The sequence below is a fragment of the Crassostrea angulata genome, chromosome 5 (assembly GCF_025612915.1).
Source record: "Crassostrea angulata isolate pt1a10 chromosome 5, ASM2561291v2, whole genome shotgun sequence".
NCBI lineage: Eukaryota > Metazoa > Mollusca > Bivalvia > Ostreida > Ostreidae > Magallana > Magallana angulata.
The window spans coordinates 48,197,873-48,223,944 of NC_069115.1; the positions used below are offsets into that span (position 1 = coordinate 48,197,873).

Below are 26,072 nucleotides of genomic sequence, written 5' to 3' on the forward strand. Positions count from 1 at the left end.
AAACCAAACTTTTACCATCACAGCCTAAAATTTAAAATATAAAATATATATTAAAATAATATATAGTTACATGTATATACAACATCAATTCTTGTTACAAAAGATAATAAAGCGCTTCTTTTTAGCTCAGGATAACACTTTGTTGTTTAGGTTTGTAACAAAAATTGCTTCAATCAGCAAAAGTTAAATTTCTTTTTCATAACAAATTGAAGGTTTTACATAGAGTACATGATAAATTGCCATAGTTTCTTTCTTTTTTTTGAAAAGGTATTCTGTTTTTAAATTTGGATAGCATTATAGTAAATTGATCCATGTGTTTCAGAAATGCTAAAAATGTAAACCAGAGCATTTTGTTATAACACAAAAGGTGGTCAAATATTAAATGATATTCCAGTAATCGGCATTATCTCAATATAGGGATATATTATCTTTGATACATGTACTGTTCTTTTTTTTATGTATACATGTACTCTCTTAGAATAGAAAACCCTTCTTTAATTTTAGACATTTGATTTGTTATGTTTCAAATGATGATGACTAAGTCTAGAGTTTGTAATAACTTAGTCAAAGTTTCCCCAATTATAATTCATTTATCTATGTGACTGAGCTGTTAAAAAAATAAAACATTTCCATTCAAAAATTCTCTGGCCTAAAACATCAAACAGGCATTGTGGCAACGCACTTTGAAAAAATTACGCACTTTGAATTTTTTTTTCAAAGTGCGTTAAATTTTGAACAAAATCAACGCACTTTGAAAATTTTTTTCAAAGTCGGTTAAATTTTGGACCAAGTTAACCCACTTTGAAAAAAATTTTCAAAGTGCGTTATGAAGGTACATCAACATTTTTTAGTATCGACACTCTTAACGCACTTTGAAAAAATATTTTTATATCAAATTCTGGAACTGAATTTCTATTTTTTTTTATTTTATGATGATTTGTTAACACTCGTGAATCTAACTTAACGTTTTTAGAACGAAGATGGGGGTAGGGGTAAACCAAAGATACAGGTCAAATACAAGTGCATCATTTTATTGATTACAGGATGAAGGTCACCTACCCCTCATTTTTCCTTCCAAAACATATGATATTCAGCAACTTTGGGTAAACATTTGAGATCGGAAAAAGAAATATGCTCTGTAAAAGTACATGCATGCAGTGTTATTGAAAAAACGTGCTGGCCGAACAATAATTTCTCCATTGGTATGTTAAAGAATCTATGTGTTTCAACAGTTACTGTAACCCTCTTTTCGTATTCTAATCAAATAAATCACTTCAATAAAAGGATATTAACATTAACGAACATTAAATTATTATGAAATTAAAAACAAGAATTAGGATGTGGGTTAATTTTCTCGCACTGATCTTCTAAAAAATCATATTGTTTTTGATAAACATAACTAAGGTATTCTTTTTTCACATCATATTTGTAATAAGCTAGTTGAAATTTATTTTTCAAAGTGCGTTGTAACAAGGCATTGTTCATGTAATGTACTAGTACATGTACAGTACATACAATATAGTTACTTTTAATTTGAAAAAAATAATGCTGTGTGATAGGGGAGAAGGGGGAGTGGTATAGATATTATCTCATATATATTTGGTCATAGTGATTAGTTTCTTGTACGTTTTTTGTAAAACTTTATTTTTCAACTTTTTTGCCCCTTGCTAAAAGTTAGGGTCCATTTTGTTCAGTTAAAATTTCCTCATTCTATATTTGAAATTAAAAAATTAGAGTATTTCAGCATACAATGAGGGCCTATCACCGCCTCCTTTGTTGCAACATGTCTTAATAGTTGTAAGTTAACAGAAACAAAATTTTCTATATAAGTTATCTGTCTTATCAGAGGGGTCGACAGTTAACCTTGACTCAAAGTTATAGAATAAAGAAATATGATATGAATCTGTTCGATTTCACACACAAGGAGAAATATACGTATCATCATACTCCTTCACTGTGTTTTTATAAATATCATTCTTGTCGCTTGCATTTTCTCTTTTCTGAACATTGTCGTTTGAGGGCCCAGGCATCATAGAGAGTGACACAAGCTCTATTTTCTCTTCATTTGTTTCTTGGTTCGAACGAGGGCCAATTTTCTCGCTTTCGTTGCAAGCAGGCGTAAGGTAGCGCCTAGTGTCCTCATGCTCTGCATCCTGTATTTGTTCGTACCAACTTTCAATTTGATGGTTCTCATTCGGTGTCGCTGTGTTGGTAAGGCCCACTTGATGTGTCCTGGAAGTAAATTGACGACGAACACACTTTCCTAGATATACAAGAGCTAGAAATACAAGTACAGCTAGTATCATTAACATCAATTGCCAAATTGTTTTAATGCTATTTTTGAGACTGTCTTCATCTTGTGTTTCGTTAATATCTAAAACTGTTGATGTACTCCTTGATTCAAAACCGTGAGATTGATTAACATATTTGCTGAAACTGGTTAGTTTTACATGTGGAACCGTAAATCCCGTCTCTTCATCTGTAATGAACATATAATTTTTGTTAATTAAATAAAGATTTTAAATAAAAGTTTGAATTCACCTATTCAAACATGATCAAATGAATATATAGAAAAATGTAAAAAAACAAAAAACAAAAAACAAAACAAAAAAACAAACCAAACATTGTTGTTGTTTACTTGAATAGATGTGCATGGATGTTGTACAATTACACCCAGGATAAACTAAGATCTGTTTTGGTTAATATAAGTACATATGTAGTTCCCTAACTATGAATAATATATCCAATCTGTGGCCTAGTGTGTTTTTATCCTGCTAGAATTGACAGTGCCATCGGAGGATAGAATAGAGGAAGAGGTAAAGAGTGTATTTACTGCGAAGAGGGTTTAAGTGTTTATTCTAATTTATTTGGATTTAAAATAAAATAAAATAATCATTTTAAACACAATATTATTTTTGGTCATGGGACGCATGTACTGTTTATAGTTAGGTTTAATCAAAATCAAAACCGGAAGAAAAAAACCCCAAAATTTCCTTGCGGAACTAATTCAAATTATCTAATTTATATCAAACAGGTTTCAATTTTTGTTGATTTCATGCATTTAATTACTTTCATGTCACTTTTATTAAGTTTAAACAAACCTGACTTAGAGTGGCATCGTCACTTTCAAAATGAGCATTTCCATATGTAGAGGTCACATTTTGTGTTTGGTAAAGAACAACAATTGTTTGCAAATTGGCGCATTATTTAGATGACCTTTTTCTGTTTTTAAAACTTATCAGTGTACATAGTTAAGAAGTTTATTTTTGAAAAGCACATCTCATTTTAATTTGCTTGCTTGACGTCATCCAAAGATTGGTCCTTAATTGAACAAACATTTGAAAGGGGGGGGTGCCTTGATCATGGAATAACGAAAAGGGGGTTAAAAGCCATCTAAGGTTTTTCTTAAAGTTTACACATTTTATTCTTTTTGGATACTTAAGATCAATTCTATGTAAATATAGGGGTTTGTGCACGGTTAGTAACAAATTTTCTTTATATTGCACACACTATTTTTATTTTTACAGTACATGTATCATATAAAATAAAAAAGCAAACTTTCTAAACAATTTATCTGGAATGAATTTAAGGCTTTTTTTTTAAATAGATTTTTCCCATCGCGTGCCAGCCAGTGATATAAATCTATACAAGATTAATACAGCCATAGAATACTGTAAATTCCTTATATTACGCGAGTAATTAATACCGCGATTCCGCTGGGTTGTATCAAATTGCGAGAATATAAAATCGCGAACCTTGAACTTTTCTCCTTTATTCTTATAGTTTTCAACTCTTAAAAAAAATAATGGCGAGATTTTAAAATCCGCGAAGGATGCTTCTCGCGATTTTACGCGGATATTAATTCCTCGCGTTTAATTAGGAATTTGCAGTATGTAAAATGATACGGAAAACATATAGAAACTTAACTTTTGCAATTGTATAGCTAAAAATTATATAAAAAATTACCATATTTCAATATAAAGTTACCTTTGTTATATGTATCTTCTTAAAAACAAAAACAAAACATGGATATTAATATCGATATTTCTTTAGAAGATTGTTTTTGTGTGCTATCAAAACAATATTTGACGTCATGTATTAAAAATTGTTTAAATCTTTTTTTAATCTCAAACAATGAGTAAACCTTATCTTCAAGTTCAAGAATTTGTAATAACTATGATCATTCCTAATTGATATTGGATGCTTATCTAAACTCAAATTATGATCACTTTATAGTGTAATTTGAAGATAATTTCAAGAATTGTATTATATATTCGCACCTCTATTTGAAATTGATTTAGGAAACATACATTAATCGTTATCAAACATGCTTCTTATAATAAGAAATTCCTGAAATTTGGACACAATAAAACAGATCATATCACCAAATGATTCTATTAGTTTGATTAGATTTGACCGCCTTTTTTTCGCATAAAGGTCAGGTCAAGGTCAATTCCTTTTTCCTCAATATAATGGATGATAAAAATAAATGTAGTTAATTTTTTGCAGTTTTACATCTGTTTTAGATTTGAAGATTCTAATCTTCATTGAAATGATGAAATATCAGAACGTCTATCAGCTTATACTACTAAATTGGAATAAATATTGAAACTAAAATTGATATTGCTTAGCCCGCATTTCCTTTAATTGTCTTAAATTTTGAAGATATTTTTGATTATTTTTTATGCTTCCAATATTAAAATATTTCTGATTTTTACGCATTATGACAGCTTTATATAAAGATATAAATTGACAGAAAAGCTAATATATTAACCATTTAATAAAAGAGAAAAAACTGATTTTCGTGATTCTTTCACACAAATCAATGTATATAATGGGCGCTTTAAAAGGTTATAAAAAATGTAATTTGATAGGCAAATCTTATTTTAAAAACATATTCTGAAACCCAATATCATTAAATTAGTTCAGATTAGTTAGAAAATCCAACATTAATGTTATTGTTTTAAAAATGCTAAAACAGACTCATTAAGGTCAAGATCTAGTAAATGAAAGGTGCCAACAGGTTTATGAAATTCAATATATACATTCTTTTTATTATGCTACATAACAATATCTTTGTTTTATATGATGTACCAGGGCTTAAAGTTTTGGTAAACACAATGAAAAATCATGTTTTAAACAACCTTTTTCTATGAAATATGAAGGATAAAAGAAACAAATGTCGGAGTTTTGCCCATTTGTAACTAATGAAATATATCTATGATGTCAAATAAAATATAGGTACCGGGATTACTTTTCACGTGAATAAATATAGAATGTCAAAATATTGTTTTAATTTCTACATAATTCCTTTAAAGCCGTAAAATACGGGAAAAGATTCATCAAGTCAATTATGACGTCATAATGGTTCTAGCACCAAAATGAAGTCTGGAATCATTTACTAGATCTTGACCTTAAACTACAGCAATTCTGAATTGTTAAACATGAAATCTTTTTCTACGTCAATATTCCGCCAAAATATAGTCCTTGTTAGATTCTAAACATTGATTACTATTTCTATGCTAAGTTTTATGATAGTAAGTAAGAAAGAAAAATACACTATTTTAATTTCCTTTCATCTTGATTTAATGAACAATTAATCAAGTTTATGTTTGACAAATCAAAACCTTCTTTAACATGAACACTGTATAATTTGAATTACGCACGTTACTTTAACACACAAAAGTATACCACAAGACAACATTGAGATGAGGACCATCTGAGGAGGCCCAGCTTAAATATTGGACAAAGGATGAAAAAACATTTCAGAGAATCTGCATTGATCTTGACCTATAAGTTAAATATTTTCCAGCTTGTTTTGAACTTTTCTTATCACTTAATCTCATCACCCCTTACATGCGGGCATTGTTGTTCAATGTGAGCGAGCAAATGGGAAATAATCTATGGCCTAAAACTGATTTTTTAGAGATCTTCTATGACCTTCACATTGACTTGTTCCAAAGTCCCTGCACACCAAAACGCTTTGTTTATGTAAAGAATGAGCAAAATACATGAAGGCCTAAATAGAAAGTATATATGATTTTTAAAAAATTTATGGGTGATCCAATAGGACTATGACACTTGACCTTCGAAGATGATTCAAGGTCACTGCACATTATTTGAACAGGGTCACCTTGTGCGTAAAGTAAGAGTAAGATTGGACCAAATGAAGAGAAAAAAAGCTCCGGATAAGGATATTTCATACAGTTCTATATTTCATATAGTTCTGCTTTGACCTTAACATTTGACATTGAAACTTGGTTCAAGGTCACTGAACACTCTTTACACAAAGGCTTTGTTTATGTGAAGTATAAGCCAAATGGGGCTAAGTGGGTAGCATATATGCTCTGCAGAAAAAATTGTTGCATGGTCTTGTGTAATTTTGACCCTTGATCTACAAACTTTATTTAAAAATGCTGTACATCATTTGGCCATAGGCATCCTGTGATATAATTATGAGCCAGAATGGACCACAGGGAGAGAAAAAAAATTCCAGACAAGGATATTTCTTATAATTTTACTATGACTTTAACAGGGCGCCTGTAAAGTGCGAAACGAAATCAAAAGGAAACGAAACGAAACAAATCGAAGGACACGAAACGAAACTAATTGAAACGAAACGAAACCAAAAACTGAAACAAAACAAAACGGAATTTAAACAAAACTAATATCAATTTTGACTACATAAAGTGAAAGTAAATTCAATGAAATAATTTTTTGAACCATAAAAATTAACTGCCTGCATGTTTCAGATTGCCGCTGTAAATTATCCGAAATTTGCAAAAATTATATAATTATGTAAATGAGTGATGTACATTCCTATACCTTTTAATGTTTCTAATTTGTTTCATTAAATGATATAAATGATATTCAGACGTTTAGAGAGAGAGAGAGAGAAAGAGATAGAGAGAGAGACGATTATCCGAAATTTGCAAAAATTATATAATAATGTAAATAAGTGATGTACAATCCTATACCTTTTAATGTTTCTAATTTGTTTCATTAAATGATATTCAGACGAAGAGAGAGAGAGAGAGAGAGAGAGAGAGTTGATATTAGTTTTGTTTAAATTCCGTTTCGTTTCGATTTTTGATTTCGTTTCGTTTGGTTTCGTTTCGATTGGCCTCGTTTCGTTTCGATTGGTTTCGTTTCGTTTCGTTCGATTTCGTTTCGTTTCGATTTCGTTTCGCACTTTACAGGCGCCCGACTTTAACATTTGATCTTGAAACTGGGTTCAAGGTTACTGTCTCTGCACACCCTTTACTCAAAAGCTTTGTTTATGTAAAATATTACCCAAATAGGGCTAAGTGGATTATATGCTCTGAAGAAAAGATTGTTGCGTAGACTGATATTACCATGACCTGCAAACTTCATTCAAAAATATCGCAAACTATTTGACCATAGACATTATGGGATTAAAGTATGAGTCAAATTAAATCAAGGGGAGAGAACATATGCTCCGGACAAGGATTTTTCGTGTTATTCTGCTATGACTTTTAATAACCTTAAACCTAGAAATCACTGAAGATGTTTTACCCTAACCCAATCTGTGGGTGAAGTATTATCCAGATTGGGTCAAAGGGAGGAAGATAAGCAAGCTCTGGACAAGAGATTTAGGCCAAACGGACGGACAAACGGACTGAACACTTTATGGCACCTGCTGAGCGAAGCCCTTATACAATGTATGTGTATAATTTGCATTAATTACTCTTAATATGAAAACAAAAAATCATTTATAGTAACAGTGAGATTACTATATGTAATTGCTACCTGTGCAAAATGTACCTACCACTACGGCATCCAAACTCAAAGTCACACTCCATGCGGGAACAATTACAGATTTGCTGGCAATCTTTCCCATATAAAGGATACCGACATGTTAGAGTACATCCTATCCCTGTGTAACCCGAAATGCATTCTATAAAATAAACCATAGGATGTGTTCGGTAATCGTAATCGAGTAATCGTAATCGATTGTAATGATTACTCCTTTTTTCAAGTAATAGACAGCAATATGTAATCAAAAAGATTTTCGAATGTTTGTAATCGTAATTCAAGAATCTGTTATTTTAGATATTATATTTAATAGAATGTGGGATGTCTTTAAACAAAAAGGTGTTAACGATATAAGCAATGCATCAAAATGTACATTATATAAACATAATGTTGATCATTTTTGTTTTAATAGTTTACCTAAAGAAACCAATTCATGTAAAATATCGTAAATTAATTACACGCTTACGGTTGTCCTCACATGACTTAAAGAGGTATGATAATTTAACACGTGATTGTCGAAAATGTGAATCTTGCAACTTAAATGTAATTGAAGATGAGTACCATTTTTTACTTATTTGTCCATCTCTTCGTAGTTTAAGAGATAAGTATATTAAAAAATACTACTCCCGAAAACCAAGTGTCTATAAAGTTATACAGTTATTATCTACCTCTAATACTCAAGAACTGTGTAATTTAGGTAAATATTTATATTATGCAAACAAGCAACGAACTCTCCATGTGAATTATCCAAATTGATTATGTACACTTTGTTTTTCTTACTGTTTATCTAATATGTATATGTTCATATGTATCACCTATGAGACATTTGTCTCTTGGAAGAAAGAACTTGAACTTGAAGATTACAGTTAAAACTTCAGAGTAATTACATGTATAATTACTTTTTTGAATAAAAAATTCTCAGAATAAATTTAATTCCTTTTTTTAAATATTTTTGATTACTTTACATTATTCTTTAAATAAATATTTTTGATGCATATATTTTATAGAAGAAAATTCTCTACAAGTGCTGTTTGTAATATGATAAATAATAATAATAATAATAATGATTAATAATTTCTTTTCTTTCTGATTTTTTCCCTACATTACATATACTTTTTTATTTCCAACCTTAGCAATTAACCATTATTTTTCTATTTTTTTTATTTTCATTTTCCTATCATGAGCTATTTGTTTTGTTTATTTTTTTGCACTGTACCTCCTTCCAATACTATTTACAATATTAATCTATTATACAAAATTCCATGGCAATATATATGTATATATACATATATTATATATAATTATATAATTACTCATATTATACCTTGACTACAGGAGAGAACATAAATAGGCATTGTGCCTGCTGTTCAATCCAATTCAATGTATTTATATACTTGAATAAAATACTTATTAAATTAAATTAATAATAATGATAATAATAAATAGAATGTTTTATTCATTCACTTTGATTTTCGACTTTTTATTAAAATATGAATACATGGATTGGTTCACAGGAGTACATAATCAGTTGTTCAATATGTGTTTCACATTGCCTTGTATTTGTTCGAATTATATATCTAAAGTGTCCTAAAAAAATCGCTGATGATTGATCATGTTTGAGAGAGAGAGAGAGAGAGAGAGAGAGAGAGAGAGAGAGAGAAAGAGAGAGAGAGGTTTTTTGTGTCTACTTTGCCAGAGAACGAGCTAAAAAAGATGTGTGTCACTTAGTGTTTTGGGTTTTGGCCTGGTTAGTTAAGGAATCCACAATGCAGTTAATGAAATGGACCACCCGAACGTTAAGATAACAATTGAACTATCCCTAAAAGGATCTATTTAATTAGAACAATCACAAGCTCTAATAACAACCCATTCAAACCATAAAGCAAGGTTCCTCAAAGTTCTTTGTATTGTGTCAATAATATTTTAAGTATTAAATTTTAATTTTCAAGAAATCAATAACAACAGAATAAAATTGATGGCTTAGGTTAAGATTTCACCCAACCTCGTAAACTTATAAAAGAAAACTCGTTTGCATAATTTCAAAGATTGGTCTCTGTATATTGCATACAAACTTATTAAGATTTAAAGTTGCATGGTCCGATTTTTTCGTCTTTACAGTTTCGAATAATTTTCCATATAAATCAATAATCTTAGAAAGTTATAGAATTTTGCCTGATAACACCAGCAGAATCTGTGTCTTTTCAAGTTAGAAATATTCAAAACATATAAAATATTTTCTTTTTAGGCAAACAAAAAAGAAAAACAAATCAATATGCATCATTGGAACGTCTAGAGTCGGTAACCGTTTGGCTTCGTCCACCGAATGATTAGGTTTATCCAACCTGCATGTTGTGCATCGATTGTAAACAAAGCACACTTCCGAATTGAACAAAATGGGCACAGGTTTATTTTTGATTTGTTAAAACATTATGACTTTTACTTATAGCGATGCCAAAGTAGTTATACAATCTAGCTGCCTCGAAGTCAGGGGCAAATTATAGTATGAGGCGAAATGAGGCGGTACCCTCTTGTGTCGTTTGTTTTTAAAACAAAAATTTGTGCATCATTATTTTCATTGAAATGTGGCTGAATTGACCGGGAAAACTACTGCAATATCTTTTATTGTACAAATACTTAGCATAGCCATAGTTTTAAAGCGGTCACAATATTTGATATAAAATCGGACCAAGCAGCTTTAAATATCAATTCTTAAATTTCTCAAATTTTCATATTCAAAATAAAACTCCCCCTTTAGTTAATATCCTTATCAACTTGAAGAGTTTATACTATATGTTCAGAAGAGGTATCATTCACATCTAAGTGGAAAAAATAAGGTATTCGATTATATATCAATAACATGTTATAAAATAATCGATAACTGTCGATTACAGGATAAAAATGGATGTAGTCGATTAATAAATCCATTATACCAAATTCAACTTTGTAATTCATTATTTATCGACAAATCTTCTTAATGAGCAATCGTGCTCATGCATGGTAATGGTATTTGTTTATATTTGAGAAATGCATTTCAAATAAGAGAAAAAATTGACATGGATTTTTTTTTTGGTAGAGACAAAAGCTATTGACATACCAACACAATCTTTTTTAACAGCGTCCCATCCGTATCCATCGCAACAGCCGTGTGTGTTCCCTGGAGTACTACGAACAGGAAGAAAATTTATCAATATTAAACATTTAATTCCGTGTTTTTAAAGCATGGATATAACATTCAGTGATGGGAAAGTTTGAGACTCAAACTAAATTGATGTTATGCGTTTACGCTGCCTTCAATATCATCATAACAGCAATAAAATTAATCAAACATTTATAGAATTTTATTAAAAGCAATCATGATAGTTAACAAATTAACGGAAAATCATTTAATATCATATCATTATTGTTTTACACCTTTTAATCATCAGGGCATGCACCTTTATTATTTGCAAGTTGTATATTAAAGTTTTAGATAGCATAGTCATATCTCAGGCAAAAAGGGAGTTATTAGATTTATCTGCCGCTTGCAATGGGTTTATAAATATTAGACTTATTTATGATAACCTTAGCATATGTGATATGTCCGGACAGTATATACCGGCATGGTACTCAAGCAGGAGACCGTAAAGGCTCGTTGGCCTATTGTTTTGGTTTTTGGTATTTTTTTAAACTGGGAATTCTAAAATTCATCGCATTATATATTAAGCAAGACATTTAATGATGGTCTTTTTTTATACTAACTTTTGAAGAATGAACACGTACGGAGTTGCTAAATGGTTTACCACATCCAGCCAAATATTCTACACAGACAAAGTGATTCTAACTGGTACGTTTATGATAATTTATTACTAGTATTAATTTAAGGAGATTTTATATCTAGGTACCACTACTGGTAAAACTTTTATACCAAGCATCTTCAGATACTTAAAATGAATTTTAAAGGGGAAATGAAATGCTAGTTCTACTTTATTACATTAAATAGTTATATTACTATGCAAGTCCTATTGGGTATTAACAAGACTTAAGTCATTATGTAACCGGTGTTATATAGTGCCTTTTCCCCCTAGCCATTTTTCCCCCCGGAAAAATGGTTATATAGCAGTTTTTCTCCCCGGAAAAATGGCTACATAGCAGTTTTCCCATCACGGAAAGCTGACTATTTTTTCACCCCTGATATGAAAAAAGGCACGCGCCTTCATAACATTCATGCGTCATCATCAGCTACTATGGGGGAAAAAGTGCTATACAACACCGGTTCAATGACCATATATTTACGTCTACTGAGTAATCTTTCCTCTATGTCTTCAGAAAAGCGATTGTGATTCATAGCTACATAGAAAGTGATCGGGCTAAATATACATGATCTAGTTCTAACTATTTTTTTAATCAACCAAAGCCTTTTAAAAAAAACTCAGAAAATTCACGGACTGTACGAAATAATCATTATGATGTCATGCTCTATATTTTCCATATGAGACAACTTGACTGTTTTTTTTTTTTGCCTTAATTACTTACTGATGTACATTATCAAATAAATAAGCTAATTATAATAAATTTTTACGATCAGTTTATTGATTTGTTTAAGAAGGGTGTAAATATAAACAATAAAATTTGCTTTCTTCGACGATTCATAGATTCATACAGGTTAAGAATGAATCGATCTTTGCCAAAAAAAAAATCCATAATGCGCGTTATTGTGCAATGTCTCTACCTTCATATCCCGCATAGATCACATAAAAGCATTTTTTGTTAAAAACAAAATTTGAGTTGTTCATAAATCTTAAATGTGTCTAGACATCTAGATAATCAAGACCACTCTCCATATCTTAAGCTTATAAATCTGTGTTTTGATAAATCCCTTTTTCAGTCGTTATTTCGTCCAGCATCCGAAATCTGTGGTCCATATTCAGCATCCAAGTCTGTCAACCGATCAATATCACAAGCTGCGTCATCCATCTCATCCAAGTTTGGTACAAAAAGAGCCAATAACGACTTGGATATTGCCATTAAATGGCACATGTTTCAAAAACGTTCACCTGATCAGAAAACCTTAACATTCCCTTGCATCTAAAACATATCGCCCAGATTCAGAATTCAAGCTTGTCAAGTGCATACGTATCACAAAATGGTGAAGTTAAAACCAATATTAACTTAAAAAAGGCCAGCAAAGGGCATGTGGTTCATAAACCTTAACCTCCAACAACATCTGAAACCTGTGACTTTTATAAGGTATTTTAGTCTTTTGACTGCATCAGTATCTCAAGATGGCTTATCAATCAAAAGTTGGTGAAGATAGAATTAATTATAAATTAAGATTGGCATTGATATGGGTTCCAGCTGCATAATCCTTAACATCCTCAAGCATCTGAAATTTATACATCAGCATCAAAGTAATGTTAAGATCCATGATCCCTTCAAGTTTGGTGATAATAGAACAGGTAGTAACTTAGGTACGAGACCTGCTATATATAAAATTATATGAACTTATAAAATAAACTATAATCACGTCTGGACGCGGGCGCCGATGGGATTAAGGAATGAGGAATCCTTATTACTTATATTATTTCGAATTTTGTACACTTTAAAACAACATTATTTTAAAACCGCTATTTTTCATGTAGCACATGCTATGTATTACTGCGCAGCGCAGCCAATACCGTTTCTCGGTTATGCTATAAGACACGCCCATATTGTGTCAGTCATGTTTTATGAAGTTATTGGGTTTTAGAGTTCAAAAATTAATTCGATATATTATCACAAAGACAGTTGAAAATGTAAATATTAGTATAAAAAGCCTCCCCCTCCCATGAATTCTGTTTGGTGAGATAAAATTTAAAAATTTAAAATGAGAACATTTTGTAAGCTCATATCATCTCTAGATCTTATCAAGACTCGACGACCGATTCTAGCCTAAACACTTTAAGCGTATACTCAACCTCCGACGGCGCGAACAAAAACTAGTAAACTGTGTAATAAATGTACATCAATACGAAACAAAACTTGTCTTTATATCATGGGGTGAAATTTCAATGAACTATAATTCAAGACATTTTGTAAAAACGTCAAATTCACATTCCTTTATTTGTTATCAAATTGCTATAATATCTTTATCGCATTTTGTCTTTCAAAACACTAATCCCAAAACATTTGTTTACGTAAGGCGTAATTGCTTAATCGTTTTAAATTAACGACTTTATATAATTGACTCACTCAATTTGAAGTTTTACTCCGTGTCATCTGTCACTTATGCTTATAGTGCTAATTACTATTGTTTACTATTCTTAATTATATCATTTGTTCATTATTATCATCAGTAAAGAATTAGGCTTTGGATTGTTCGGGTGTAGTTTTTGGATTTCCAGAATTCACTCTACCGACCTAAAGTTCAAATAAAGTGCTTTTTACCATCTAAAGCATTTTTAGTTTTATTGTCGCCGGATGTATAGAAACACCATATTTTTCCCGGTGATATTTACATCAGTTTTAACAGGATCTTATTTATGTAAAACAAAACAATTATTACCTTCGGCAACGTATGGATCTCGATTCCAAAGCACCATATAAGACGCATAAAAATCCACACAAAACTTGCGTGCATATCATTTTTACAATTTGTGATTTGGCTTAAACTCATAAAATACGATATGATATGTAATATATGTATATTGTTCTAGGTACCAATTAATACCATTTCCCATTAATTAAATATAATTGAAAGAACTTATAAATAACTTCCGCAAAATAAAGCAAAATATTTATAATATTTTTTTACAGGCATTCAGAAATTGGAGTACTATTTACTATTCCAATAGCGAACATTTTTTTGGTCGGCTCACTATTCAAATTACCGGAGGTAAATTCTAAAAATAAAAGTAAATTCAAAATCCTCAAAAACTTCCTTACATTATCAAAGAAACAATGATTTAGTTAAAATTGTTAACTACTGTAATGACCCGATTTTTGACATAATTAACTAAATTGGCGAGAGGGACAGAAATACATCAAATGCTGTTAATGATAAAACCTTTCAGGGCGCCGACTTACCGTCTTTATCCCATGTATAAGCCTTTATATTTATCCAGGACGATGCCCTGGGAAAGATCAGTCGGCCCTCAAGGGAATTAGGTTTACAAGACCATAAACAGGCATTATGATAGCTAGCCTTGCGAATATAGCATCTATGATGTCAGATATTAGCATTTGTAAGTGATTTTACCCATATAAAAATCAGATTCTCTAAAATAATTTGTAACTTGCATGTCCACATAATTATTGTACATGTAGATAAAATAATCTTGAATGTTGACAAGTCCAAGTAGCGTAGAGGACAATGCACTCGCTTTCACCGCTGCGACCAGAGTTCGATCCCCGTGATCGACAGTGGTTGCATGTAATAGGGTATGGCATTCGCCTGCTCGGACACGTGGGTTCTCTCCGGGTACTCCAGCTTCTTCCCACAACAATGATCACCACGCGCTAACATCCGTGCCAACGAGAGATATTAATATAAGTTGTAGAACTTGTTTATCAATTGTTGTAAAATAAATAAAGTTCAGTTTTATTAGAGTTGTAAACGTGGGAATGGTAGGGCTAAAATGATTGAATGAGAAATTTTGCAGCTTTCGACCTACAGTACCGATCAGACCCAACCTAACACCAGAGTAAACCCAAACTAAACCCCGGGTTTACTTTGGGTTTACTTTTTGAAAATTTGGGTCCACTCGGGGTTTACTTTGGGTTTACTCGAGAATTGCTTTTGGAGTCAACTATACGCACTGAAGTGTGAAACAGACCTGTATATGCGTGGACCCTGAGGTCCACGCAGAAAATATATAAGCGAGGTTAAACCGGATGCTATGGGGAAAATCCAGCCTGCACATGAGCTAGCCTGGTTCCTGTGCGTAATGGGTAGCTCAGGGAACCAGGCTAGCACAAGTTTGTCTAAATCGGGATCGGGATTCCATTTCATATGCACACATAAGTTCAAAGGCGCTGTAATTGTAAAGTTCTCGGTAAACAGTAGTCAGTACAGAGACAAAGTATTCCTTTTAAAGAAATAATCGGCATGTGATATGAACTGTCAGTATTATAAAATAAGTTAATGTTATGCCGAAACTACAACATGCATCAAATAGCAAATAAATTTGCAATGTTTGTTTTCCCTAAACACATGTTACTTTACTTTTATAGGAGGCGAGGCTAGAGTACTTCCCGATTAAAATTTTTTATGCATTTAAGTGTGATTGAATAATTATGGCACTGTATTAAAGTTTAAATCTCAAGAAAAATGCATCAAAATATGAAATTGATTTAAACAAAGCTGTCACTGCATAGTTAACAAAGAAGTGCGAATCGGAATGTGTGCGCAAATCGTAGAATTCGCCGAATGCCTGATACTATACATGCAGACTTCATTAATAGACGGATCATAATTATTTTAGAAGTATGAACCCTTTAAATTCTGAGATAAAAAGTCAGGGCTATACATATACGTAATCCAACGTACAAAGAATGTGATGCAGTTCCAATGCTAATTTTCCCTAAAGGAGTTGCAGATAAAATAGAAAAATCAAAGTTACAGAATTCGATGTAAATCTTTTTTTCCATGAAACGTTGTAAATAAAGCTGTGTAGAATTTTATTTCGAAAGTTTGTATTAACTTACTTAAGACCATGAAATAAATTTAAAAATGGTTACACAGACAAATGTGGCAGAATACCCGCTATATAAAAGGGGAATTCTCATCATTGTGAAAAAATGCCTCCTTGAAACAAAATTCATTTAATCTTAACTGCCATTTTCGATTTTTGTTTCAGATAGGCATATTTTAATAAATCTGACTTTTGGAAAAAAAATCATTAATACCTTTGAAATCTATAAACAATGTACAAAATTTTCCCTAATTATTTCATGTATAGATAAGTCGAGTGGTAACGCAGATAGAGTAGACTAAAACTGTGTTTTATATTTTTGACTGGGTTCGAATCCCGAAAAAGTTGGATTTTTTTTTTATTTCATTTCTTTTAATCGCATGGAAAGGTTATGTTTTGAGATAATTTAAAAATGTCAGAATAAAGTTATTTAAACTCTTGATATGTAATATTTTGCATGCCTGCTTATTTTTTTTTTCAACATTACTGTGTGAAGTCTCCGTTATAAACTGGAAAACATTTTCTTTTGAATAAGAGATTTTAAAACAATGCACTAAGTATGCATCAATGTAGAAAGTTGACTTTTCACCCTTTTTATGAAATAAACGGGTAAGCTGATTTCAAAGATACATGTACAGGTTGTGAAAAGCAAACACAATCATTTTAGAAAGTTTGAATCGGTGACGAAACAATAGGTTACTGAAAAAATTTACGGAAAATTTTTTACGTTTTCACTAGACTTAGCTTTTATTTAGATACTATAGAAACATAGGATGGTTTCAACTCTGACGGTTTTGAAGAGCCAGAATAAGATTTATTCATGTATCTTAAGAATGATATTTTAAACACGCTGGACAGAAGATATCAAATTGAGATATGTTAACATTCGAATACAGAAAACATGTATATGGTTAACTTTCTAACTGTGCTTGGTGGCTGTCGTGTTCGATAGCAATGCGCGCAAAATGTTTGTTTATTTTGCCTCCGTACAGAACATACCCCCTATGTAAATATAGTCGTCTACGTAATGTTTCTTTATATAGATGTGGCTCTCAAGCGATACGTATATTTAAGGTCCTTTCCACGTTAGGGAATAGTCCCACTGTTTTGCAACACCTTCTTTAGTGGTTAAAAGCAGAGGGCTAGAGTGGGTGGAATCTCTGAGATAATCTTAAGGCTTTCACGTTTTCGTTGGAAACACATGCAAATGGTCCACGTATTGTAGTCCCTTTTTAAAGGACAGCAACTTGTTTATCTTATCATCCTACTGCCTGTATTTCCTGCCCCTTGTATATTCCGAATACACATGTAGCGTCTGCTTTCGGGGTATTCTTCTGGTCGAGGTTTACTCTCTGTGTCCACTCTGGGTTTACTTGGGGTTTACTCTGGGTCCACTCTAGTAAACCCAGAAAGTAAACCCAGGGTGTAGTTGGGATTTACTTTCTGTTAGGTTGGGTCTGATCGGTACCGTACCCTTAACGCATAGATACGTATACGCGGAATATGAAAGCTTCTGATGATCAATCGCAATTTTTCTATCTTAGATTTCTACGCATGCAGATTCGATCTTTCGCTTTACTTAAACCTACTTAACCTACACGTGTCTGTAAAATTCTTTTATTTCAGCAAATGTTAGTAATATAAATTGATTAATCATATTCATTTTCAAATAATTAATTAATAAATTAATTCGAAAACCCTTTTAATGCTTTATTCTGCTTCCAATGTCATAAAGTTCATACATGGTATCTTAGATAAATGAGAATGTATCGTATAATGGCGATCGACACTGCTTAGAACCCCTTCCCCCCTTCCACGTACCACACCCACAGTTTACAGCCTAACAAACAGTTGGTATGATACATGTAAGCAAGACAGTCAAACATATATTGATTGCATGAATGTTACATACGTCATATGTACATTTATTCCTTAATTTTAAAGTGAATTAAATAAAGTATTATTACAGTTTAAATTCGATAGCATGGCATCCCTCGTAAATACAAAGTTGAATGTCGAAGGTGTGTGTTTTGACTATCTAAAACTTCAGTGCAATAATGTAACCCTCTCCGATTTTTTATATCTGATGTTTATTGATGTTTATAAGCAAGATACAGAGTTCATAATTCTTCGTTTTGTAAACAAAGCTCGAATTTGGACATTTGTGTTGTATTGGTGTAAGTTTCAATCAATATATCTTTCTTTTGTTAATAATTTTAAATTTTTTTACATGTCATTTTGTCTAAGAAATAATAATTGTCTACATTACAATTTTGGTAAACAACTATAAGACTCGGGAGGTTCCGACCACGTGATGGTCTGCGACTGACCATATTTTTGAAGCTCCGCTTTTTTTTTTGTTCTTTAAATACGTCTCTGTAATATTTAAAGTGCCCAAAATACTGGATAAAGGACTTAAAACTCAATTTGGTGAGTGCTATATAGTTTTAGAAATTTACGCCTTGATATTGTTGTTAAGAAGCATTCTGAAAATATCGGACTGTGTTGAACTCTAACTCACTAATAGTGACAATAGTTACAATGGCCGAAAAGTCGGGTACTTAGAAAAACACCTGAAAAAGAACAAATAAAAACAAAAAAAACTTGTTCAGCTCGATTTAAAATCGGCACCAGTGTCCGTCAGAAAATCGATTGTTTCTGAAAAGACCGCAGTGAAAAAACCGAGAACTAGCAGCGGTGATCATACACCTGTTCACGATGGTAGTACATCTGACCAGCACGTTAAAATCTCAGGTGACCTTCATCAAATTCAGCAAAGTTTGACAGAAATAAGAGAGTTTTGGTTTCGGAAATATTGTTAGAATTGAAAGATGAAATAAAAAGTGAAATAAAACAAGAAATTGTCGATGAAATGAAAAAAGAAAGTATCAAAAACAAGGTCAAGAAAGAGTTTGAAGATACAATCGACGACAAGTGTAAAGAGTTCGAAACACAAACAAAAATAATCTCGAAGGGTTTTAATCTTGATTTCGACACTCTGAGAGAAAAATTGAAATCCCAAGCCAGTGAACTGAGATCTCTCAACGACAAGCTCAAACAATGCGAATCTGCGGCACAATCTGCAATGACCCTAGCCAATCAAAATCAACAATACTCGCAGAAAGCCAATATTAAATTTCTAAATTGGGTCGAGGAGAAAAACGAAAACCTCAGGAGTAAATTGTGTACAATTCTCAAGGAGGTAGTGAAGATGGACCTTGACCCCTCGGATGTTCTTGCGATTCATCGGATTCCTGGGGGAGATGGGAAAGGATCACGCCCTGTGATCGCCAAATTCCGTAACACGGAGGTCAAGATCGCGGTCATCAAAAATCGATCGAATGACAAACTCATTTTTTTTTTACCATGCATGACCACCTAACACATTTTAACGCAAAAAATTTGCACAATCTTAATCAGTAAGTTAATGGTGAACCTCGAATTCAGTCTGCCTGGTATTATAACGGCAAGATTTTTGCGCTGGACGAACAAGGACGCCGCCACAGATTCGATATTCTGGACAATGTTTCAGAGAAACTAAAACGGCGCTAATACACTTTTTTGATAGACAGCGGAGTGGAACCTGGATGCATCGGGATCGGTCAACGGTTTTCAGATCGGGATCGCTATCTCAATTTTGGAACTGTTTAATTACTTTCTGTATCTGTGAGTGTGCGTGTTTCTCCCTTTATTAGTGTTCTTAATGAACTGGTAGGATGCTTAGTTTCTTGTGTGTGTATTATATTTTTGGGTATGGTTGGATCAGAAAATTTGGTGATAGTAAGTGGTTACCCAGAGGGCACACAACGTTGTTTCAACGTTGAGGAAAGCTTGAAATCAAGTTGATCAACCATTTTTCAACGTTGATTCAACGTTGAAGTTTCAACGTTGAAACCAAGACCTCATATCAACGTTTATTCCACGTTGAAGACCCAACTTACTTTCAACGTTGAAGACATCAACCACTTTTCAACGTAGAAACAACGTTTTAAGGTGGAAGTCTACATCGTCACAACATGTCTGACATCCGTTCGAAACGCCATTTTGTTCCGGATTATTAATATTTTGTCGTGTTTCAAAATAGCTATACACCGTTAAATTGAACTCTTCTGACATAGGAATAAAGTCACCAAAACGCTTATAAGTATGTCAATTTTCGTCCTGTTTAAAGCTTTCAACTAACATTGATTATCAGCTGTAATTTACTGTTTCACCTCTATTGGAAATACATTTTAGTCATGTCATCTGCAACAGACGATCATACATTTGTGACGGATTATCGATATAGGTAAGCAGATATCATATTTTCACTTAAGGTAGTCCTATACTCGGCACTAAATGGGCTCAATCATTAAAAGCTTAGCTTTAAATGATAGATATGCATTCTAGCAATACATATACAAAAGAAAATATGTATGTTTACATGCTAGTTTGTTTGCTATCACCTCTCAGACTGGTGTTTCCCCTTGCAAAAATTAAAGACAATTATGAAATTTGCCAGACGTCCGTTTTTCCTAAAAATAATTACCAATTTTGGGAAAATTAGAACTGAACATACAAAATAGAGTATAAATATTTATCTAAGCCATATCTCATCAATAATTATGCGCAAATTTTTGTAAGTAAATACGCTTTATGGACCTGATGTATCAAAATAGAATACAAAAAATGCAATGCTAGTATCGCGTTTGGTAATTTTTTTACTAATTTATGGACTCAAACTTAAATTCATGGTGTTTATTCTATAGATTGACATCTTAGAAAAAAGATTTGGTAAAATAAATTATATGTTGACGGATTACTTTTCACGCTATAAGCTCTAAACCAAGTAGACTCTGACGAAAAAATCCGTAAAAATCACATTTTGCTACAGTTTTCTGCCTAGATCTGTCAACAATGTTAGATATCATTTGAATATTAATTAATTGACGATTGATTAAATTCGAAATAGCTTCTGTCTCTAAATTTAAACCGGTTTTAGTAAAAGAAAAATTCGGGGGGGGGGGGGGGGGTCAAAACAAAGAAGATATAAGCATACCTGAGATCCCGGTTAAACAGATACTTCGTTTTTCATTTTACTTAAACAGAATCGAGTTTCTCAACATTAATCATTTCTATCTCTCGTAGAATACACATATTACCGTTCTAATTGCTTATTATTGCCATTGTTTACAACAGCGATGTAGAGCAAAATCAATACCGGGTATCAAAAACGCTTTGTAAAAGTCGAACCAATATTGTAAAATCCGTATTATGACGTAGTGCGATACTCGGACTACTTTAAACTATATACATGTATGTATGATAAATATAAAACGAAAGTACCGTAAGTACGATCTCTTGAATTGATCTCAATTTCCCAAATGTAAAACATTTGCAGTAAACGACTTGCTTTGAAACTTAGACATTAAACTAATGTATTTTGATTTAAATAGAAAAAGCTAGGTACATGTAGCAATAGCAGTGAAAGCCCGTATTTGCAAGCCAATTGAGATAGGGACAGAATTCTTAAAAGGAGCATGTTTTTCATTTCCACACATACATGTGTATCATTATGGACATCTAATGTATGTATTAATATGCGTATGGTTGTTGTTTATAATTGCTATTGTATATAAAAAAGTAAAAAGCAATTTCATTACTAATATTTTGATTTGAATAGTTTAATATATATAATGCGTTCATCAAAAATATAACTTTTCATCTTCAAATATTATCATAAGCACTACAAATCTTATATATACATATTCAACAAAGACTTGCTCCTTTTTTTTTTTAATTTTTCTTCGTGAATTTTATTAATTAGAAAATGGTCCCAAGATATTTGAGACCATGTAAAATAAAGAAAGACAACTCTTAAACAGGATCTTCCATACCAAGATTTTTGCAATAATTCTGTATTTTCTTTAATTTTTCAATTTCATTCAATTTCTTTTTTTCATCCTATTGACCAACGAATAATGTTTATATTTTCAGATTTTTGTGGGATTTTGTCCAGCAGTTTGCCTTAAAAGAATTTTTTTATATTTAAGTTTCATATTTATGTGGATTCCAATTAAAATCATACAAACTTTATTCATGATGATTTTGTCTTTTATTTCTAAACTTAATGACATTTCACTTTCATAAGAATTTTAAAACAGAAATGTTTATAAATTTGATAAATAAGGGATTATATGGAACCAGACTGATATTTTAAAAATTCTCTAGAACATAGAGTATTGTATTTTGAGGTCTATTATTGTTGAATATTGTGCCGAGTATTAGTAACAAATGAATGCAACAAAAATCTCCTACACTTATTTGGTGTAGAGATCCATCTTAATAAATGAAACTGACCACATATTTTCAAATTTGAAACTTCCTTTTTATTAGCTCACCTGAGCTGAAAGCTCAAGTGACCTATTCTGATCACATTTTGTCCGTCATCCGTCTGTCTGTCCGTCTGTAAACTTTTTACAATTTGAACTTCTTCTCTAAAACCGCTTATCCAATTTCAACCAAATTTAGCACAAAACATCCTATGAGAAGGCAAATATAAATTGCAGAAATGAAAGACCTATCTCTTTTCAAAGCTGGGAAAACCTCGAAATGTAGAAAGAAAGGGGGGGGTGCATTTTTAAAAATCTTCTTCTCAAGAACTACTGAGTCAAATTCAACGTAGTTTAGCATAAATTATTCTTATGGGAATGAAAATATAAATTTAAAAAATTAAGGGCTAATTCTGTTTCAAATTTGAGTAATTTACGAAAATGATAATAAGACAGAGAGAATGAGGGTCAATCAGTTTAACTTCGGGTTTGGTATTCCATATCTCAAAACCCTCTTTGAAAGAAGCGGCCATTTTGAACGTATAAGAAATGGGTCAATCTGACAAAGATGAATTTGTTTGTTGTGGAACAGTTTGCGTGCGAAAGGAATATTTAAAACGTGCAAGATACATTAATGCCGATTTTGTGAAGTAAATTGAGATTAGATATTCCAATGCGTTGACAATTTCATCTATGATGGTTGACGGTTTTAGCTTGTTTTGATTTTCGTTCCGTTTTCATGAATTACAGTTTATAACTTAGGGAACTATCGCCTGTATTTTGTAATTTTTACGTATCAATCAAATATAAACATCGGAAAGAAAGACAGCTGACAGTTACTTGCGGAAAATAAATTACATTAACAGGTACGGTAGTTTAACAACTAAAATACAAATTCTTATGGTAATACGGTACAGTATGGTCTTAGCGTAATAGTTAATTACTGAAATGTGTTTTAGGCTAGTTGTAAGTATTTTCTCGTCTATTCAGTCTAAACGGAGATTAATATTGCTGATGGAAATACTAAGGGGGTGTACATGTAGCAGAAACATAAATAATTGTTAGCTCACCTGAGGTGAAATATACATAGAAACATCTTTTAAAATAATCTTCTCAAAAATCAATCGGCAAGAAAAGCTTTAACTTGTGTGGAAGCATCTTCAAGTAGTGTAGATTCAAGCTTGTCCAAACCATGATCTCCAGGGGTACGATGGGGCTCAAATGGGGGATCTAATTCTTAGATGCAAATGTATAGAGAAAAATCATTAAAATCTTCTTTGCAAAAATCAGTTAGCCAGAAAAGCTGGAACTGTGGAAGCATCTTCAGGTAGTGTAGATTTAAATATTTTCAAATCACGATCCCCGGGGGTAAGGTTGGGCCAAAATGGGGGGTCGAAATTTTTACATAGGAATGCATAGAGAAAAATCTTCTTAACAAAAAACCAGTAGGCCAGAAAAACTGTAACTTGTTTGGAAGCATCCTCGGGTAGTGTAGATTCAAACTTGTTCAAACCATGATCCCCGGGGTAGGGTGCAGCCACAGTGGGTGGGTCGAATTTTACATAGGAATACATAGCAAAAAATCTTTAAAAAAATTTCTTCTCAAAAACCGATTGGCCAGAAAAGCTGTAACTTGTGTGGAAGCGTCCTCAGGTAGTGTTGATTCATTCTAGTTTTTTCAAACCATGATTTCAGGGGATAGGATGGGGCCACCATTCGGGGTCAAATTATGGTGGTGCGTGTTATTCGGTATTATCTCTATGTAATATTTGATTAATGCAACATATTCTATTAAGATGTTCAGCAATTTCAATTTAAACGGAGATTATTCTCGCTGCTAGAAATATATATCTAAAGTATGTATATATATGATGAAAAATAAATTGAGTTTGTTTTCTCTTTGTTTTAGTGCAGTTTTCTCTTTTAATTTAGTTTTAATTGTTTACAAATTCCTATAATTTTACTAACCTGGGAGTCAAGCTTCGAGTTATAAGCAAGATACAGAGCTTTGCGCACAATGATAAAATATATGTTTGTACACAAAGCTGAGGTCATGCTTTAGTTTGTTTATATTTTAAATGCAGCTACGCTGAATAGGAAATACCAAGTTTAAAATTCTTAAGTTGAATGTAATAAACTCATGTGAACAAAAACATGACTCAAACCAAGCTATGAATCTTGCTTATGATTCTATGATCGACACTGAAATTTTAGTTGATCAATAGAAATGTCTTGCTAAAAGGATGATATGCTGTAATTACTTTCCGTTGCCCCTTCTTCAACGATGAATTGCATAAAATCTACACAATAGTTTTTCAAACACAAGTAAATGAAAACAATGCATTTTAAACAGTTTCCATGGGCCTGACACATTATTATTATGAGGATAAAAGCATTATCGGTGTTCTTAAAAAACTACTGCAATGGAAAATCGTCTTTGTTTGTACTCATTTGTTGTTTTTTAATAAAGATGAAAATAATGGAAGGGCCTTGATATGAAAGGTCATACGAAATGAATTCATGCCTGGTAAATGACAATCGTCTATAATGGAGAAGGCCAATTAAATTTTTCGATGTTTTTAATTTGAGGAATTGAGCGCATTCATTCTGGTGCATTGAGATACACTTTTTTCTTTCACATATAGAATTTTAAAAAATACAATAACTAGCAAGTAGTGGAGAGAGAAAATGTACCTTTATGCTCTCATGTATTTTAATCGTTTTATAAAGTGTTTGGGGGGGGGGGGGCTAAAATAAAGGGAACTGGAAGTTAACCGTAAACACCAACTGAAAATTTAGTTATTTATATTACATATGATCTTATTTTCGATAAAAATGGTATTCATGAAGGTAAATATGTCAAAGATTAAGTATATGCAAAAATAAGTGAAAATTCGGATATTCATTTTTGGTTAATATATTGGGGCACAATATCCTTTGAACGCCCATTTAAAGCCAGTGTTGCTCAGGTGAGCGATGCATTGGGCCTCTTGTTTTTTATAAACTTAGCTTTCATTGATATTTTGTCAATTGTGGAAGCATGAAATAATGTGTTTAAAAATATTAATGTTAATTTGAAAATGTTTTGATCTTATTGAATTATTTTGATTTTAAATTAAATTATTTTATTGGTTTTTTTTTCAATTTTAATATCAAAGATTTTTTTAATGAAATGTCATAAAAAAAAATTCATTACATTTTAAAACAAAAGATTGTTTTGATACAATAAAATTGACATTGAGCTGTGCGTACAGCAAATGGCTAATTGCATTTTAACTAGGTCAGTGATAAGGGGGTGTGCAGACCCAATACTACTGCAAGCACTGCTGATCAATGG

General features: G+C 32.0%; 1 protein-coding gene across 1 annotated transcript; it reads right to left on the bottom strand.

Annotated features, from left to right (window-relative positions):
• Positions 1-1,913: 1,913 nt before the first annotated feature.
• LOC128182972 (uncharacterized) lies at positions 1,914-14,417 on the bottom strand. Its single transcript, XM_052851753.1, has 4 exons — positions 14,297-14,417; positions 10,871-10,938; positions 7,790-7,918; positions 1,914-2,479 (listed from the first exon to the last, which is right to left on the bottom strand). The coding sequence occupies exons 1-4, from the start codon at positions 14,374-14,376 to the stop codon at positions 1,914-1,916; spliced, it is 843 nt and encodes a 280-aa protein (XP_052707713.1). The 5' UTR covers positions 14,377-14,417.
• Between the last annotated feature and the right edge of the window lie 11,655 nt (positions 14,418-26,072).

Excerpts from the sequence above, each read along its gene's own strand:
- LOC128182972 (XM_052851753.1), bottom strand. The coding sequence starts at position 14,376 with ATGATATGCACGCAAGTTTTGTGTGGATTTTTATGCGTCTTATATGGT. Across the intron at positions 7,919-10,870 it reads TGTTAAAAAAGATTGTGTTG|AATGCATTTCGGGTTACACA; the intron begins GTATGTCAATAG and ends TTTATTTTATAG. Across the intron at positions 2,480-7,789 it reads TGAGTTTGGATGCCGTAGTG|ATGAAGAGACGGGATTTACG; the intron begins GTAGGTACATTT and ends TGTTCATTACAG.